Source organism: Heteronotia binoei, chromosome 1, assembly GCF_032191835.1.
Source record: "Heteronotia binoei isolate CCM8104 ecotype False Entrance Well chromosome 1, APGP_CSIRO_Hbin_v1, whole genome shotgun sequence".
NCBI classification, from domain to species: Eukaryota; Metazoa; Chordata; class Lepidosauria; order Squamata; family Gekkonidae; genus Heteronotia; species Heteronotia binoei.
Window position 1 is genome coordinate 151,472,442 of NC_083223.1, and position 20,111 is coordinate 151,492,552.

At 41.4% G+C, this 20,111-nt stretch overlaps 2 protein-coding genes across 3 annotated transcripts in view; one reads left to right on the forward strand and one right to left on the reverse strand.

Annotated features, from left to right (window-relative positions):
- Positions 1 to 1,109: 1,109 nt before the first annotated feature.
- DYNLT2 (dynein light chain Tctex-type 2) lies at positions 1,110 to 19,509 on the reverse strand. 2 transcript variants are annotated; one of them, XM_060242604.1, is made up of 4 exons: positions 19,257 to 19,509; positions 14,622 to 14,828; positions 13,526 to 13,684; positions 1,110 to 1,250 (listed from the first exon to the last, which is right to left on the reverse strand). In XM_060242604.1, exons 1-4 carry the CDS (start codon positions 19,350 to 19,352, stop codon positions 1,140 to 1,142), a joined length of 573 nt encoding a protein of 190 aa, XP_060098587.1. In that variant the 5' UTR covers positions 19,353 to 19,509; the 3' UTR covers positions 1,110 to 1,139. The 2 variants fall into 2 exon arrangements, 1 of the variants encoding a protein (XP_060098587.1); XR_009555600.1 differs by lacking the exons at positions 13,526 to 13,684; positions 19,257 to 19,509 and having other exon boundaries at positions 14,622 to 14,856.
- Positions 19,344 to 20,111, forward strand: part of ERMARD (ER membrane associated RNA degradation) — an 83,278-nt gene continuing 82,510 nt past the window's right edge. The window contains exon 1 of the mRNA XM_060241331.1: positions 19,344 to 19,597. Within this exon, the coding sequence (XP_060097314.1) occupies positions 19,508 to 19,597 (90 nt within the window). The 5' untranslated portion in view covers positions 19,344 to 19,507. The remainder of the gene's footprint in view (positions 19,598 to 20,111) is intronic.

A 20,111-nucleotide genomic window follows, 5' to 3' on the forward strand; every position in this document is an offset into this window, starting at 1 on the left:
CCAAAGATGTCACCTCAGAGTATGACTGTCTGCAAGTTTTTTAAAAAGGCAAATGTTATGCAGGGGATTGTTAATTAGGGAACTGAAAACAAATCAGGAAGAAAAGATGACCACTGCAGATTTATACCCCACCCTTTTCTCTGAATCAGTCTCAGAGTGGCTTACAATTAAAGGAGGGACCCATGAATAACCCTATAAAATAATAAATAAAAATATGCTCTTGTCTTTAGAAGCAAAAAGGGTGTCTGATGTAATGTTGAAGAAGTTGCAATGTGATAAAACCAGACAGGCCTCCAATGGGTGTGAGTCGTAAATGTGTACAGATAATAGATAGGCTTCTCTAAGGAAACTCCTTGCTGAATTGATAAGCAGACTCAGTGGAAAACTACTGGAAGAAAGGGAGTGAGGGGAAGTTGAATCTGATAATTTTGTAAGGGACTGCATGCTGAGCTTGCTTTGTGCTTAAAAGGGATGGTCTGTTAACTGGAAAGGGGGGTTCAATATTTTTGGGAGCCTTGAAGCTCAATTGGACCCTGCTGTTGGTGCCAATAGTAAACTTCGTTTCAATCAGTAAGTGTGCGGCCTCGTTATTCCACTGCTACACAATCTCCTTTACCTTCTTCCCCAACAACAGAAACCTTTCTCCCAATACAAGAACTCGCGGGCACTCAATGAAATTAGTGAGCAGCAGGTTTAGAACAGATAAAAAGAAGTACTTCTTCACTTTGAGTAAAATGTGAGATTCACTGCCATAGAAAATGGTGGCAGCTACAGCTTCAAGAGGGGATTACAAAAACATGGGGTGTTTTCGCACTCACGTTTTACTGGCGCCACGACCCTCCTGACGCCGGCGAATCTGCATGGATTTCGCAACAGAAGCGCCGGCGCTTTCCGTCGCTAAGCCAGCGCAAACGTTTTCCTGCATCTTTGCGATTTCCGTTTGCGCTGGCTTAGCGACGGAAGTAGCCGGCGCTTCTGGGAGTGCGAAAACGGCCATGGAGTAAAGGTTCATCAGTGGTTGTTAGCTATAGATGGAACACTGTCCAGGGCAGTGATGCACTTTATTCTTGGTGCTTGAGGGGCAACATTATTGCAGAGAATCACAGAAATTTCTTATTATAGTATTTATTTTCAGGAAGTTATTCATAATAACCAGCAATTATTAAAGCCACTGTAACACAGTTCTCAGTTTCATGTAGTGCTGAAACCCAGTTATCCCTTGCGGCATCCCAGACCCATCTGCTGGCGATCTATAGGAAAGAAAAGCACAAAATATTGATCAGCTAGCTCTAACACAACTTGACAACCTAGCAAAAACAACCTAGCCTAAACTGCTGTTTTACAATTACACTTAAATACTTTTTTTAACTACAATTATTTCCGATTTAAATTTGCAGAACAATTAAAAGAAACTACATGTAATTTCTGTTTGTCTTAATGTTTTGTAACCACTACCACCTTTAATGTTCAGCATTTTCAATGTTTTCATTTGAATGTATTTTTATTTTGAAATACACTGTACGTATTTCAAATCTCAGCAAATCCCATACTTACTCAGTGTAGCAAACAGAATCCCATACTTATTTACATTTCAGTAATCAATTTTAGCCTTTATTTAGTCTTAGCTGTTGTTTGCACTCTGTTTATTAATTTGATGAGGCTTGGAGAACACAAAATCTCCCAACATCCGCATTTATAATCTCATTAGCAGACGTGGACTATTGCACCCTTCTTAAATCTTCGTCCGCGAAGCCAAGCCGAGAGAGAGAGAGAGAGAAAATCTTCTCCAATAATGATCTCACCTTCAGCAAAAATTTCAAAATATCAAAGAATTCTAAAAAAAAACACCATATTGTCCATGAAGACTTCATTTTTTTATTAGATACCTTGCCCCCTCATCTGCTTTGAACTTATGTACTCTAAAATTTGTACTCTAAAGCCTGAGGTTCAAAAAATTGCAACATCCCTTTTTTTTAAACTTAGCTATTGAACTACATTTTGCACCTACAATTTTTTCATAATTTCCCTTTGTATCAATTTCTTCGATTATTAGCACAGCAATCTTGGGGTGGGTGGGAATCAGAATAGGGAGGCAACTGACCCCAATACCAGTGTAGCTCAGATATACACCAGTGTAAGGGTTATTTATGCCAGCGGAGGGCATAAGTGGCACTCTGAAATGCACTTGTACCGGCATAGCCACACAAGAACCAGCAGAGTGATGGCATGAACCGTAGCACTGACAGAGGACATGGCACCAGCCAGTCAGCTCCCAAGGCATTTTCAGTGTGGGAACATTCCCAGAATGTTCCAGCAAAGATGGTGGCCATGGTAACTCCTTTTACACTTCCCTCCACTCAGCTGCAGCCATGCTCTCAAGTATCCAGGCAGCTCAGGATACTGACCAAGTGCGCACCCAATTAGCACACAGCCCCAAGTCATCCCTGACCTTTCCCATCACCCAATGATGGCATGCCCCACCCTACAAATGGTTCCAGGAGTTTGCCCCACAACTCTAGAAGTAGGATGTGCAGCACGGGTTGCTCTATGATAGCTCCCTGCCCTGTGGACTTAGAACTAGCAAATACACACCTCAGTGGCAGAAAAAACACAGACAGGACACCCAACATAAGTGTAAACTTTGGGGGTGCTGAGCCTCCCCGGGGCAACCACTGGCAAGTAATATTAATAAACTCATATGGACACAGTTACAATGGATGCTAGCTGAAGAACAGGACTGTCCATCCTTCCTGTTGTATCATATTACAATTTCCATGATTCTTTCAGGCTTTGATCCTGTTTGCTAGTATGTATTTGTGTGGGGGGGAAGTCATTCAGAACTGGTTAGGTCATGCCTTTGCTTCAGGTAGAGTAAAATTTGCATAGCTCCTATTGGAGAGATCCCAGGCTGACTCTCCAGTTTTGGACATCCCCAGGGCTTTTTTTTCTGTCAGAGCACAAAGGAGCAGAGCTCTGCCTGGGCTGGCCAGGGCTATGGCTGGCCCAACCTGCCATGCGGCAGCCATGTGCTCCAAGGCCAGGCAGTGTGGCCTAATATGCAAATGAGCTCCTCCTGGGCTTTTTCTACAATAAAAGCACTGGATAGCTCTACTGCTTGGCAGGAAGCTAGACCTCCGCTCCAAGCCAATTCTAACCAGTTCTGGATGACTTTGCCCCCAATGAAGAGAAGAAACCTTCAGTTAAGGTTCAATGTTTCAATCTTTTATTACAAGAAGACATAGTAAAAAAACCCTTACATTATATTATCATTATTATGTTTATTCCTTTTCTTTTCTTTTTTCATTAATCTTTTTATTTTCTTCAAAAATAAAATACAAAGTAATAAACAAACAAACAAAAAGAAAACACAAATTAGAATGGAGAGTGTAGCTTCCATACATGACAATACAATAATACACAACCGTATATCTTTTTCACAATTATTTTTAACCCTCTTCACTCTACATACTACCTTACTGACCTCTTAACTGGCATCATTCTCTATAGTAATCCACATTATTTATATTTGCATATCCAATCATAAAGCGGTGACCCATTCCATGCTTCATATTAATTCTGTTCTATTCATCATATCTTTGGCAGAGAATCTCTTTTTCCTCTTCCTCCTCTTTTTATTCTTTTTGGAGGATTGAGATCATTTGTATAGGCTAGGATTAATTTTAACCTTCTCTTCCTCATAAGCCATGGAGTTTCTCTTAGAACCTTAACCTTTTGTTCAATCATTTTTAATGGCTGATCTTTTGAAACTTTCCAACTTGTCTCCTTAAACATTCTTCTGTTAGAGGTACTGTGAATTTCCCTTGGAGACAAGTACTTTCTAATATAAGCTGAATTTACCCTATGTGAATCAACTATTTCTTTCTCTATATTCAAGGTCTCTATTTCCATTATTACTGCCAATGCATGGCTTGATATTTGTAATGAATCTTCTTGTTTTTGTTCTGGAACCTCTTGAGGTCTCAATTTGTAAACTGCCTGTTCCAATTCAAATCTAACTAAGCTTTCTTCTTCTGTCTCTTGAGTTATATCATCTACCTCCCATCTTTGATTAGCAACCTTCATTTTACTATTCAGGAATTTTATAGACTAAGTTAAGCCCATAATTTCTTCTTTAGTTCCTATTTGTTCCTGTAAGCTGTCCAGTTTTGAGTTCAACCCACCCATCTGTTCTATTAGATTCTCCTGTATTTGATTCAGTACTGTCCTAAAATAAACTTACATATTGTTTTGTAATTCTTTGATAGCGTCTTGAGATATTGAGGGTCCCATTAATTCTGAGAGAGCAAGTGAAGCTCTCTCTCTCTCTCGGCTTGACTTTGCGAACTAAGATTTAAGAAGGGTGCAGTAGTCCACGTCTGCTGCAGGCTCGGTGGTGGCTGACAAGACCAATGCGGGACAGGCAGATCCGGCCACAGTGGCTGCAGGGAAAAGTCTGATTTGGGGTTGGTGCTGTAGCAGTGCGATTCTTCCTCAATCTCCTTTTGTCCTCAAGACCAGCTATGTGTGCGTTCTCAAAGCCTGCGTGGATGGTGTGCCTCCATGCTTTACGATCTGAGGCTAGGTCAGACCACTGGTGATGGTTGATGCGACAGGTGCCAAGGGATTTCTTCAAGGAGTCCTTGTACCTCTTCTTTGAAGCCCCTCTATTTCGATGGCCGGTGGAAAGTTCGCCATACAGAGCAATCTTGGGAAGGCGGTGGTTTTCCATCCTAGAAATATGCCCTGCCCAGCGCAGCTGCGTCTTCAACAGCAGTGCCTCGATGCTTGTAACCTCCGCCCTCTTGAGGACTTCAGTGTTGGTCACAAAGTCACTCCAGTGAATGTTGAGGATGGTGCGAAGGCAGCGCTGATGAAAGCGCTCAAGGAGTCGCAGGTGATGACGGTATAAAACCCACGATTCGGAGCTGTAGATGAGGGTTGTCATCACAACCGCTTTGTAAACATTGATCATTGTGCCTTTTTTCAGATGCTTGTTGCTCCACACTCTTTTGTGCAGTCGGCCAAATGCACGGTTTGCTTTTGCCAGCCTGTTGTCAATCTCCTTGTCGATCTTGGCATTTGAGGAGATGATGCACCCCAGGTAGCTGAACTGCTGGACTGTCTTCAGAACTGATTCACCCACAGTGATGCAGGGAGGGTGATAATCTTCCTGGGGTGCAGGCTGGTGGAGAACTTCTGTCTTCTTCAGACTAACTTCTAGGCCGAATAGCTTGGCAGCCTCTGCAAAGCAGGACGTCATATGCTGCAGAGCTGATACCAAGTGGGAGACGAGTGCAGCATCATCAGCAAACAGTAGCTCGCGGATAAGTTTTTCCATTGTCTTGGAGCGAGCCTTTAGTCGCCTCAGGTTGAACAGGCTGCCATCGGTGCGATAGCGGATGTAGACACCATCATCATCATCTAGATCTACTGCGGCTCTTTGAAGCATCATGCTAAAGAAGATCGTAAAGAGAGTTGGCGCAAGAACGCAGCTTTGCTTTACACCTGTGCCTATTGGGAAGGGCTCCGAGAGGTCGTTGCAGTGTCTGACTTGGCCTCGCTGGTCTTCATGTAGCTGGATGATCATGCTGAGGAACCTTGGGGGACATCCTAAACATTCCAAGATTTGCTACTGACTTGACTAACATACTCATATTTTAATTATTATATTTTAGCCTAAAGACCAATGACCTATAACACTTCTACCACCATACACTTACATTCTATCTCACTTCTCACCTCCCATTCATTTTTTCAGCCTCTTTCCAACTCAGACGCACATTCTCCCTTTAACTAAATACAGCCCAGACAGCCTAAATACAGACCTTCTCTACACATACACCACCTTCATATATAACACGCACACGCCAGTATTCACTACTATTCACCATTCCCTCTCACCCATTCAATCTCCATAGTTCATTGGATAACTTATAAACAAAAAATCAAATATCATTCTTCAGTTCAACAGAAATTTTAAACTTAATGTTCTTCTTCCAGTTCTTCTTCCTCTTTCTTCTTCTCTTCTTCTACATCTCCTCTTTCTTCTTCCCTCTCTTTCGACCCAATCTATTCCTTTAAGTTCTTTAATCACTTTAAGTGCCACACCATTAACTCAGTCTCAGAGAGCCAGTTTGGTGTAGTGGTTAAGTGTGCGGACTCTTATCTTGGAGAACCGGGTTTAATTCCCCACTCCTCCACTTGCACCTGCTGAGATGGCCTTGGGTCAGCCATAGCTTTCATAGAAGCTGTCCTTGAATGGGCAGCTGCTGTAAAAGCACTCTCAGCCCCACCTACCTCACAAGGTGTTTGTTGTGGGAGGGGAAGGTAGACTGCTCTGAGACTCTGAGATTCAGAGTATAGGGCAGGATATAAATCCAAAATCTTCTTAACATAAATATATCTCGCTGTTTCTTTAAGAGGTTCACTGTCCCTTTAAGAAGTTCATTCATAGTTCAAATGTCCATCAAAACAACTGTAACCATAAAATTCCTCTTGTCATACTCTCAATCTCATTTGTAATTCTCAATATTCAACACAAAATCTTTGCTCTTTTTTTCCAAAGGCAGTACTTAAAGAAATAAAGAATTCAAAAGTCTCTCACGTGCCAGCTTTCTCACACACCCACTTCCTTCCTTCCAATAAATAGCCTCTCTAAATCCAACTTAAATTCAAATTGTACACCAGCTATATCAACCACGTTTCCATATATCGTTATGTTTACTCCTTTTTCTTTTGATATAATAATTGTGATTTTTTTAAAAAAAAATTCTTTCCTGTTTTTAGTCATTTTTTATTTTAAAAAAGAATGTATGCACTGTCTTAAAAGACTTGTGTCTATGGCCAACACCAAGTAGCTTAGTCCTTAACCCTGGCTGACTGTACCCATTTTCAATGTAGCAACAGTCAGACAGCAAGGTTTCTGTTGGCTTGCTTGGCTCCAATTTACATTTGGGGGAGAGGGGAAATAAAGTCTCAATTTTACTTTTCACTTACATTATCATTACATTGTATTTTGTAAATGAAACACTGGGAGAGGGCAGAGCCTATGTTTCCTTGTTGAAATAGCTTTGTTTACTTGCTTGCTTCTGTTGTTTTTTTCTGGGCATGAGATGGGTAGGGGGTGGGGGATCCCCCAATTTTGTGGGCTCCAGTCCATTGCCGACCAGCTGGCTGGTTGGGAAAACCCCACCCCAACAGCCCTCCCTGTGCATCATCAGCAACATGCTGACATCTGATTGGGTGGTGTTGTTCTAGTGGATTTAGGTGCAAATTTTAGCAGAATGGAATCGGCTTCCAGACAATGGAACATACATAGAGGGCTGGGGCCCTTGCTCTTACATAGCATGGAGAGGAAAACAGGACACGGGTCAAACGATGCCCTCCCAGTCTAACATGAGGACAACCAGCTGCTATTCTCCATCCATGCTGAAGTCAGACAAGATCTCCTCTTCCCCTTCAGGATTCAGCTGTGAGAATGACAAGTCAGTCACCTGGAGGAGCCCCTAGAGTTCTTCATCTGCTAAACAGTCTACAAGGTCCTCTTGCGGGCAGATGAACTCCACAGCTGCCTTCCCATTTTCTAGAACTACAAGGAGAATCGTTTGAAATGCATCCGAGAGTGCTTTCTGTGCCGTAACCTTCTGAGCACTGTGCATGGCTGTGAGAAACCCTTGGCTGGAGTCTACGGGAGTCTCAGCCACTCCGACTCCTCTGGCGCAGATGCTGTGTTGCGGGATAGTTAATTCTTGAATGCACAGATATTTGCAGCATTTCTGTGAAGCTTGACGGAGTAGAGCGGCCCAAAAGCAGAAGATGCTAAATACAGCGTCTGTCTCCAGGCCCAGGATGAGAAGGGTTTGGCCTTGGCCAGTGGAGGTGCGGAACTCCAAGACCTCTGCCATGGCAAGGGGGAAAAGGTGGGTCTCTAGCTGGAAACACCACCCACACCGCTCCTGGGACTGCCCCATGTCCATGCTGACATCACTTGTCATCCCATCGGCAACATTCCACTTTTGGGGCAAAGTGTATAGTACGTAGCTATTTTTACCATAGCGTTTTTCCCAAAAAGTAGAGTGTTGTCTGGACATTGCTGAAACCATGATGCTACTTCTAGAAGTGACATCAGCACATTACCAATGTCTCTATTCACCCCTGGAACATCTCCCAAAGCCCCCCACCTGCAGGCAGAAGACCTTAGGGATGGGTCTATATATTCTTGATAAAGAACAGGTTTTTTTTCATGGTAGTGAGTGTGGCAGGATTTATTTTGGGTTGGCCCTCTTTATGAAATTAACCAAACTCTTTATGAAAGTAGCCAAACTCTTTATGAAAGTGACAACAAGAGTTCTGAGCTATTCCGCACTATCATGCATTCATAATATCAGGTACTTAGACTGAGAACCTAAGTGGAGAATCTAGGTCAGTGAAGTTGAAGTTCATAGCTGTCTCAGGGCAGGAAAGGCCTTATATGGTATGGTCCTTTTTTGGTACTGGCAGGAAGCATGGCTCTAGCCATCTGTGAAAGCCTGCCAGGGAGCAGGTGAAAAGAGTGAACTGAAGGCAATGTTTTCACTTGGCAGTATAATTCTTGATATTAAATTGCAGCTGGAGTTTTCTGGAATGCATAGCACCAGATACTATCTGATAAGATTGAGATGGTTCAAGCCTTTATAAACCCTGCACTTTTGAGCAGAAGCAGCTGATGGCATGAGAGGCAAGGACCTCCATGCTGCTCAGCTCAGAAATTAACAAGCCTTTGCTAATTTCAAGCCTGATCTGAATAAAGACAGGAGACTGTCCCTAGGCAGATCAGGTCAAACAAATGGGACTTGGGACATAGATTCTAAATGGGAAAATGTAGACTAATAGGGTGAAGTCCCTGTTGGGACATATTTTTCAGTATGCTCTCCGCTTTATGCTTGACTGAGTTCTAACTGTGTGTTTTCTTAAATGTACTAAGTTTATCTAACTGTTTTGCTTTTCTATCCATATATTTTAAGCCTTCTGTACGGAGTGTAACTTAAGAGTAATAAAGGTTATTCATTCATCTGTATGAGTTTCTGAAAACTACAGGTTGTTCGCTATCCAATTGCTTCGCCTTTCTGTCTATCATTTAAGCCTTCTGTCTAAAGGAGAAACTTGGAGTCTAATAAACTGTTTTGCTTTTCTAAACTTGGAGTCTAATAAAGTTTATCTATGAGGTCTTAAAACTTATTAGTGAATATGTATTAGCTTTCTGATAACTGCAAAGTGTTTTGGTAACTGCAGGTTTTGCTTTTGGGTTTGTGTTGCTGGGGGCACAAAATAAATTCCCCCAACAGTCAGGAGGGCAGCTTCAGCCACTTTTAAGCTCTTCTTTCAATTTCCATTTCATTTTTAAATTGTGAGGTGGTATGTATTGAAGAAAAGGACAATTCTTGGGTGCTGTCTCTCTGAAGCAATGAGAAAGCCTATCTGCATAAACCAGATTGGGGGTGGGGGAGGAATGCAGATCAGAGGCTTTTTAAAATTTCCTTTTGCCCTGAGTGAAGCCCAGAGAGAACCTTGGGAAGGAATGACCTTTTCTCCTGGAAGGCTGGCAACTGGGCAGCCACCACCTTGGAAGCCAAAGTTAATAGGGTTGGTCAAGCTTCCCCCTTCTATGCCTCCCCTTCTCCAAGCAGGAAACAGAGAAAGGGGATTTGGTGCTAGGAAATCTCAAGGTAATTCCTTGAGGTTTCCCAAAATGCCTTCCAGGAGGACTCCCAGAATGCACCTGCAACCTGGGCAGACTGGGTCAAAGGGAGTGGAAAGAGTGATGGAGACACAGGTTTAATAAAAGTCTTTGCTCAAAGGAGGAATGTCTATATGCTCTAAAGCAGGGGTGGCCAACAGTAGCTCTCCAGAAGTTTTTTGCCTACAGCTCCCAACAGCCCCAGCCATTGGCCATGCTGGCTGGGGCTGATGGGAGTTGTAGGCAAAAAACATCTGGAGAGCTACCGTTGGCCACCCCTGCTCTAAAGAATTAGTCAGGTAAATGTGTATTCACAGTTGTACAGCACCTGGGCAGCTACAGCTAATGTGAACTGGTTTGAAGCATATGATAGTGGCTTATTTGTGGTTTGAAGCATATTGCACTGTGACTTATTTTGTATGGTGATTGTTTGTATAAAAAGCTATAAAACACTTTGGCAAATTTTAAATCCCATTACAAAAAGTTACAGAGAATATACCCTACTTGCACAACCCAGGCACATATTTGCCAAGGAGGTTAATATATGCTTTTGGATATTTCAAGGGAGTGGAAAGTAAAACTTTTATTTCTTTGTGATATGATTGATCCAACCAGTGGAGAACAAGGAAGACGTCTGCATCAGCTGATACCAGAATTGATTAAATTTATCAGACTAGATCTTACAATGCCTGTTTCCTCCTGCATCTCAGAAAGGTCATTATCATGCCTTTGTAGAATAAAGACCTTTCTACAGTTAAACATGAGGCAATCACATGGCTCTTCTTCATAGACATAAATAGATCTCTCAGGAAATTGATCTTAATGTTATAGCTAATGAGTTTGTTCAAAGAACATCAATTAGAATAAACACATTGTATCCAAGAAAATTTAAAAATATTCCCCTACAGGATTTTCTGTGCTCCCTTTCTTAGTGTCAGATTTGTGACCACTAGTTTGTCCCAGGGCTTTTTTTGTAGCAGGAACTCTTAGTACACGGCCTATTGTAAGTTCCAGGAGGATTGGCAACATCAGGGGTGTGTGGCCTAATATGCAAAGGAGTTCCTGCTACAAACACACACACACCCGGTTTGTCCTATACATATGGTATGTGTTGGCTCTCAAAGTGACTATTCTAAAAGTGAATTTCAAAAACAGGACACAGCAAGATACCACTATACCCACTGGCCAATTCCCATCTCTTCCTAAGTTTGGCCCAGCCCAGGGTAAAGGGGGTGCTCAGACCCTCTTGAATTTCTGGGGAGCACCTCCCTAAATCCCCCATGATCCCACCTCCATAGATACTGGCAAAACTCACAGACAAAACTCTAGCAGAAGGCCCATCCTGACAATGATGCTGCCACAGCAGCAAACACAGATAGGTCGAAGGGAGGCTATCTGACAGGCTGCCATCCCCCAAAGCCAAAAGCACAGACCACACACCCAAAAGCTGCAGGGCTGACCTATGAAGTGTCTTGAATCAGTTGGGGGGGGGGGACTTAGGGGAAGATTTACTGCCACAGCTGTGAGTTCAGATGCAAATGTCATGGGTGCATGCTAATGGATCGATCCTGCCCCTGGGCCCACAGGGCCAGCAACAGCTGATGACCCATGCAGGAATTGCTGTGTAAACGATGCTGATGATTTAAGGGGCCACCACCTCACTGAGACTTTATATGTAGCATTCTATGCAGCTGAGCAAAGATGGTCTATTTCAGCTCATTATTAATAACAACTTTTAACTCTTGTCTTTTTTGAAGGACTGCTAGTGAAATGTCCACAAGCTGTTATACCTTTTGATTTCTAGTCAAAGGTTATCTCACACTGGTTTCAAAATCTGATTTCTAACATATACTTTGAAAAGTTTCCATCATGTATCTCATTAAATCTTTAAATTGCCTGGATTTTGGATTTACCCTAAACACAATTTCATGAGGCTAGTAACTTGAGGCTACTAACATTAGCGTGCTATCATCTCTCCAGCTAATTACAATGTGACTTATACCAACTTAACTTAATTGTGCACTAACATATACATACCATGTGTTAAAAGGGAGCACTTACATATATTTGTGTGCAAAGAGGGTAGCTGCAAGGGAGAGAAAAATCCTATTTTTCCTGCTTCTCCTACCTTTGCTCCCTTTCTAGATTTATCCCTGTCTCTCCCCTCCTCTGCCTCTACTGTAGCTTCTAGTAGTGCAATCCTATACAGAAGAGTTACACCCTTCAAAGCCTATTAAGTAAGGAATAACTCCACTTATAATGGCCCTGTGACTCTCCTATGTCCTTGCTTGCAGTTCATCCTCCTGACCTCCTTCTGCATGCTATTGCCAGTGTCTGCAAACCATTTTGGGTTGCTACAGCAATCCAAAGTGCTCCTGAACCCTGCCTTTTCTTTTCTGGCATAGTCTGAATATACAAAGATGTCAAGGTTTTTTGTTTTTAAGCTTCTCGACGGCCACTGCAAGCTGCTGCTTGCAGTTCATCCTCCTGACCTTCTGCATGCTATTGCCAGTGTCTGCAAACCATTTTGGGTTGCCACAGCAATCCAAAGTGCTCCTGAACCCTGCCTTTTCTTTTCTGGCATAGTCTGAATATACAGAGATGTCAAGGTTTTTTGTTTTTAAAGAAGTAGTAGTTACTGCATTTTTAAAATAATATTTTACCACAAAACTAGGGGTTGCCCTAGACTCGCAAAACTCTAAATCATAGCCTTGGCTAGTCTCTTGTGTGGATTTGCCTAACTGCATGGGAGCCAGCCTGTTGATATTAGATACAATAGTATGCATATTGAACACCAACTCTGGGTTGGGAAAAACATGGAGATTTCGGGGGTGGGTTGCGGTTGCCAATGTTTGGGGGAGGGAGGGATCTCTGCAGGGTATAATACCATAATGTCCTCCCTCCAATGCATTTGGAGATCAATGATGATAAAGGAAGATCTCCAGGTGCCACTAGAGGTTGAGAACCCTACTGAAAGCATATGTCACTAGCTACATGCCATATATGCCATCTATTAGTTGTTGTATTGTAAAACTGTTTAATATTTCAACTCTATGGATTGTTTTATGAATATTGATACCAGCTTTGAGCCCTGCTATACTGGGGAAGGAGGACAATAAATTGAATGAATGAATGAATACAGTATATCCACATTCAATAATTACAGTCCTTTAGTTGCCACCTCTTGGTTGAACCATAACTTTAGGTTAAGCACTTAGCATCTACTACAGTCATGTCATTTTCAATAGTGGCTCCCCAGGAATGTGAAGGGGAAACCATCCTTAAATGTTTTTAGAAGGCACTATAAGGTCATTTTAATTTGTTAAGCATTTGAGCTGCAGGTCTGAGATAAGTTAATGGGTTTTAATTATATAATGTATGGTTTTGATTTGAAATTGTAAACTACTTTGAGCCATAAGGTGAAGGCAGGCATTTAACGATACTGTAAAGTGTGTTCTCTCTGGACATGAAGGTATTCCACTACCGGATTATCATTCACAAGTCACACTTAGTTATAAGTATGACTTGTGAATGACAGCTGTGGAATTTTTATACACAGCTGCTAAATGCAGTTGTTGGGAGCAAACTGTATAGGATGGCCATAATCGTCACACCCTTGTGAGCTTTCAGAGGCTTATAGCTAGCTACTTTTGGAAACAAAATGTGAATTAATCTTGCAAGGTTAATACTTAGCTTTGAATAGCTGCATGAGCTATAATTTGAGAAACGCTGTTCTACACAATTACACAGGAGAACATCTAAAAATCCTTCAGATTTCTCAGAACAAAGTAAACCATCTTCTCTACTTACATGAATTGATTGGCCAGACTTTTCCACCATAAATACTTGGACTATATACTTGTAACGGTCAAAGCCCTGTTCCTTGACAGCTGTTAATATATCTTCTGAGAGGATTAAACACATTGAGACTGCATTGGACCCATCATATTTGAAATCCTGGAGTGTATTCTATTAAGAATTAAAAATATAGTTGCCAATATTCATCTAAAAGGATCTCTGTAGAAGTTTGACACACTTTTAATATTTATGAATTCTATTTTATAATCTTAACTTTTCAATCACTCTCCATTCATAGAACTAGTTATAATTAGTTCAACAATATAATCTTTGATGACCAATCCTAAACAGGTTTCCCTATTCAAAAGCAAATATGTAGAGATTTTGGCAGGTTAGCTAATGTGTGGGGAAAAGGAAGTAGGGAAGGAAGACAGACTCTGGGGACTACCAGGAAAGGGAATACTAGGTGAGGGGATACATGCGAAAATGATGACTTCCACAAGTCCTTTTGGTTTTTTTCTTGGGGTAATCTATAATCTGCCACAAACCAAAAGTTTGTATGACTTGAAAAACATTTGAGTAATTGTGCAGCTGCCAGTATTAAGGTATGATATTACAACAGATGGAGTCATGGGGAAGGGGAAATTCCATTTCTCATTTGTCCATTCCCTCTTCTGCTCTCTCAACTTCTGCGACCTCTACTCCATCTCTGCTTCCTCCCCACAAGTCACTCACTCAACTCAATCTTTCTTTCTCCCTATGTGTAGCCTGCTCTTTCCCCCCCTTATAACTCTCCAATAAAAAGGCTAGACTTTTAAAAAATGAAAGGTGAGATTAGTAGTTTGCTATAATTTATCTTTATTACACTATAACATAACAATATAACTATTTTCAATTTTTAAAAAAACCACCAATGGAGCAGGAGGAAATGATAGATATGGGAGGGGGGTGCTAATGGAAGAAGAATTAGGGGAAGAATTCTTTGTGGATGCTCTGTTACCACTGTGAATGCTTCTGTATATGAAATAACAACAAAAGCAATACAGAAAATTGTGTGGATGCAGCCCAGACTTAGAACTTTATAATGGAGAACAACATACTACACTACCTTTAGGATGTCTTCAGCTTTCTTCCTTATTACATGAGCCTCAAATGTTCTGTATGGTTCCATTCTATATGTGTTGGCATACTTTGGTCTTGAAAAGCTAGCCTTGAATGCCAAGAACTCACTTTTTGTAAGATCTGTGGCAGAATCTTCATCTCCTGGATCAGAAGCGTCATGGCTTGATGCCCTCCGTCTGTTAATTTGCGATGGCTGGGAAAGAACCCTGATAATTTTAGGAATGCTTTATCATAGTTTAGTGCTTAACAGTTAAGCAATTATAAATTTTGGTGACTTTTGCCCTCCAGCTTTCCCTCAAGTTATTCATGTCACTTTTCCATCCTCCAGGAAGGAGGAGATGCAAGCAATGCTTCTGCAGATGAAAATTCATGAAAACTTTAGGCAGGATCCATGCCTATATCTTGAACATAATCAGTGGGATGCTTCTTAAAGATTTTTGTAGTGAGTAGTGTTATATTGGGGAGATCCAGCTTCAAGTCCCCACACAGTCCTAAAACTCAGTAAGTGAACTGGGCCAGTCACACAAGATGTGAGCCTGAACTATTTCCCAGGGTTGTTATGAGTTCCTTAATGGAAGAGCAGGATAAAAAGGAACATTCACAGTAATAATAAAGCTTATATTCAGCACCTTTGGAATTGACTGAAAGGTAGACTAGAGCCCATTACTAAAAGAATGGAAAGTGACATGATGGAGCCGTAACAATCAGTGACATACACACTTAGTTTTTATGGCATGTAGCTGTTTGTGATTGAAGAGGTATTGCAGCACTTCAAAAACCTGAAAGTCCTATTTGATCAGGGAGCAGTGCAACAAACGACTGTGTATACCACAGAAATTATGACTTTATCATGTCATGTTCAATTTTTGTAAACAGACACTGCTAGAACTGAAGAACTGGATATTTACATTAAAGCAGATCTTCCTTAAAACAATACATACAATTTCTTTTCTCAACACATAGAAAATCTTTTTCTTCTTTCACATATGTTACATATATATATATATATATATATATATATATATATATATATATATATGTAACATATGTGGTCAAAAATTCTCTTCACTATCAATACTACTTTTAAAAGCACCCTACTCAAGTCAAGCTCAAGACCTTTAATGGCATAATAAAATAATAAATAAAAATACAAACAGGAACTAAAATGAAAGACGCAATTAAGACAATGTCACTGAGGAAAAAAGTACTAAAAACAGATTTAATCAAATACTCGCTGCCTTTCCCTAGATATAACAGGAGTGTCGAACATGCAGTTCGGGGGCCAAATCAGGCCCCCAGAGGGCTCCTATCAGGCCCCTGAGCAACTGGCTGTCATCTGCTTCCTTCTCCCTCTCTCTTGCTTCCTTCAGCATAACAGCTTGCTTTGCCAGGCTTGCTCAATCACACAGGAGCTACAGAGCAAAACCTCTATTTTCTCCATTGGCTGAGGCTCCTCCCTTGGGAAGAAAGGGGGAGAGACTGAGTAACTGAATCTGGTTTCAGTAGACAATATTTACATGATCTGTTCTCGAAAGGGATATTATATCTGCCAGAAAGAACAGATGATGGAAGAATATTCAATCTGGCAAGCATAAAGGCCCGATGGTGTTGGGGATTAGTAAGATTTTGCATGTAAGCAGTTCCTTGCCTGGCAGAGGGCAACAAACCAAAAAAATCATGGAGAACAAATCAGGTTAATTCCTGCTACAATAGTCTGGCTCTCAATGTACCACATTCTTTGATGAATAATGTGAAATAGTTGAATCTCGTCACAATTTACTATGGATTCTAAATAGATACCAATGCAGACAATTTTTGATCTGATATGTAGGTACCATTTGGAACTAGAAGAGTCACTCAATAAATCATATAACAGAGTATTAGGACAAATCCAGAAATGGAGTCTCAACCAGTATTTAATGGTAACCGTCCAGGCTGTAGTTGAAGGAAGATGTGGTCATAAATTCTCTTCACTATCAATACTACTTTTAAAAGCACCCTACTCTAATTTTCACAATTGATACAATTCTGTCATGTTTATTGAAGACCAGTTTTTTTTCCTGCTTTTGTCAGGCTTTCAAACACATATGTATTTCATATAATTCAATATGACTTCCAAATAAGACTGCAGTTCAGTAACACTGAGAGTCCAGTCCTATGCAAAGTCAGGTGTGCCCAAGCACACTTACATCAATGAGCTTAAGTGTACCTAATTCTACATTGGATTCAGCTGACACTATGAAGTATGGCTTCAACCTTATACAATCTTACTTAGGAGTAACAAAACATGCTTTGATAATTATTTTGAGCTTACTTTTGGTACTCTGAGTCAGGCACATTCAGGACTGCAGCCAGAGTTGTATGGGCTGTACCCAATAGAATCAGCAATTACTGACCCTGTCAATGTCATTTATTTAGCATATTTTTATCCCACCCTTTCTCCAAAGAGCTCAGGGTACCTTAAATTGTTCTCCCTTGCCATTTTATTATCACAATTTTGTGAGGCAGGTAAAGCTAAGAGAAAATGACTGACCCAAGATCACCCAGTGAGTTTCAATAGCAAGGCCTCCCCAGGTCAGCATCATAACCACTAAACATTTATATGTGCGTTACATGTTTAAATCAAACCTCTGAGTAGCCTATGCTCTCATTTTAACTCAGAGACTGAACAACAAAAACAACAGACTCTCATTTATTGCACTTCACTTCAGGATAACTAATGGGTTAAGTACATGGGCATCAATCTGCTTTAAGAACATAAGAGAAGTCATGTTGGATCAGGCCAAGGCCCATCCATTCCAACACTCTGTGTCACAGAGTGTGTATATATATATATATATATATACACACACACACATATATACACACACTGTGACTAATAGCCACTGATGGACCTCTGCTCCATATTTTTATCTAACCCCCTCTTGAAGCTGTCTATGCTTGTAGCCGCCACCACTTTATATTACCTTTATATTACCCTGAGTTGTTTCAGCCCAGTTAACACTAACTAACAAACCAGACCCCAAGTTATGATTCTTTTAATCTGCTTAAAAACATTTCCATGACTCTGCATACTCACAGCCCACTTTCTCTATATTTAGGACTGCTTGCCATTCCATACTATTGTCTGAGGAAGTGTGCTTAGAGCACACAAAAGCTTACATTCTGATTAAAACTTTGTTGGTCTTAAAGGTACTACTTGACTCCTGCTTTGTTCTACTGCAACACGGTTGCCCATCTAAAACCACTAAATCACTGGTTGTCTACCCAATTTCTGCTCTAGAGATGACAATACTTTTTTTGTTGCCCAAACTGAGGTGTTAATCATAGCCAGAGTTTAAACTGACTGACTGAAGTGGCACTTCAGTAACTCCCCACTCATGCCATGGAAGTTTGCTGGGTCACCTTGAACCACTCACACACTCTCATCAGCCTAGTCCACTTCCCAGTGTTGCTGTGAGGATAAAATATAGGAGAAAAGATTATTTGAGTCCCCATTCGGGAGAAACGTGGGGTGAATGGTCATTTTACTTATAATTTTGGGGGAAGGCTATATCTCTACACACCTCACTCTGCATGAGATCAAACTGCAACTAAACAAGCAATTTGTAATATAGCAGCAATAAGCAAGTAATTTCCACACATATGATATCCTACTAATGAATGTATGCATCAATCACACTTCTTTTTGAGATATTAAATATGCTAACTTTTATTCCCCCAAAGTACCTCACCCCAAAACATTTAATTTTTTTTAAAATTTAGTATCTCAATAAAGTTGAGTCATTGTTGCTGCAGTCTTCTGCACACTTACCTGAGCATAGATAGTCCCACTAGGCCTAATAGTGTACTCATTTGCAAGACAGCATGCTGATTAAAACTGCTAGTGCACAAACAGAAAATCAAACGATGGTGTATATGTAGTGCCAATTGTATTCTGGGCTAAGGCTCAGTAGTGCATCTGCTTGAAGTGCAGATCTTAAGTTCAGTCCCCAGCATCTCCAGTTAAAGGACCAAGCAGTAGGTGATGTGAAAGACCTCCGTCCGAGACCGTAGAAAGATGCAGCTAGTATGAGCAGACACTAAAGATAATGAAGGGCCAATGGTCTGATTGAGCGTAAGGCAGCTTCTTGCGCCCATGTGATGTTACACATTAATGTAAGCAGCAACAGCTCACAATCTATACATTAATACAGCGATAATAAAGTAGTAACGATGGCACAAAGTGGTTTAAAAAAGATATAAAGAGGCTGGCGATTGAACCTAGAACCTTTCGCATGCGAAGGAGAGCCTCTTCCACTGAGCCACAGTTCCTTTCTAATTATTTGCACTTACACGATCCTTAGGTTGGGTATGCGGTGGGGGTGAAAAGGTTCCTAGGGCTCTCGGCAATTCTGCTGCTATATTTTCCAAACGAATGAAATCTAAATCTAGGTGCGTGTACAGTGCCAAACTCCGTGATGTATTTTTCACAGCGCTCACAACGCTCTTATGAGTTAGGGAATATGAATAAACAAACAACCAGGCGCAAGCCGCACAGCGGAAGACAGGGCGCGCACAGCACCTCAAAACAATCCCGAAGCGCATGTGCACTGAGAAGAACACCCTCCCACCCACCTACCCGCGGTGCCACGCCTTCTTTATCAGGAGCACCCTGTTTCTTTGAGGTTGTCACGTAATGGGAAGCGGAAGTGCTCAGCTTCTTCTTTTTCTCCATGGCACACCTGCCTGCGAAAGCCACACGAAGGGATAGGGGCGCCGGCTGAGAGAGATCCCTTCGCAACAATCCAAACCGCCTTCAATCGACTCCTGGATTCGAGCGTTCGTTGGAGGAGGAGCTTTCCCCTTCTGGATGACGTCATCAAGCGCGACATGAACGTAGGGCGTGGGAAGAACCCGGAAGGAATGGAGGGAAATGCATCGCAGAGAACGGGACAGACTATAGCAGGCGCATGCGATACAGTTAAGCATCTTCCCTTCTTCCTCTCCCGCGAGAGTGTCGTGTTCATTATCATTAATAACTGTCACTTTTGGAGCTTAACTGTAGAAGTGACATGCTGTAGAGGTGTTGTATTCATGTCACTTTTTTATACTGGAGCGCATGCGCGTTCGCATTCTTGGGGCCGCGGAATGTATTACACCTGTCAGTCTACTGCAGCGATAATAAGCAGGAGTCTTGTATAGCTTTAAAATTGCCACGTTTGGAAGCTCGGGTTTACGAAGGGTTATGCTATAGTGAAAACTTGTTAGTCATTAAGGTGCCACAGGATTCTTGTGGTTATGAAATAATGAAATTAAAAAGCGAGTAGTGACTCCTAGAGGGATGCAGATTGAAAGGTAATATTTAGCTTCTGCCATCCCAGAAAGAAACACTAATCGTTTGTAATTGATTCATGGTTACAAGCCCTAAGAATAATAGTAATGAATTACATGGAAAAAAGTAAATTCAAAGGGACAGCAACCACAAGAAACCACA

Coding starts and splice junctions, on each gene's coding strand:
- DYNLT2 (XM_060242604.1), bottom strand. CDS start 19,352: ATGGAGAAAAAGAAGAAGCTGAGCACTTCCGCTTCCCATTACGTGACA. Junction 13,685..14,621: donor AAGCTGAAGACATCCTAAAG/GTAGTGTAGTAT, acceptor AATTCTTAATAG/AATACACTCCAGGATTTCAA. Junction 1,251..13,525: donor AGTCTGGCCAATCAATTCAT/GTAAGTAGAGAA, acceptor TCTTTCCTATAG/ATCGCCAGCAGATGGGTCTG.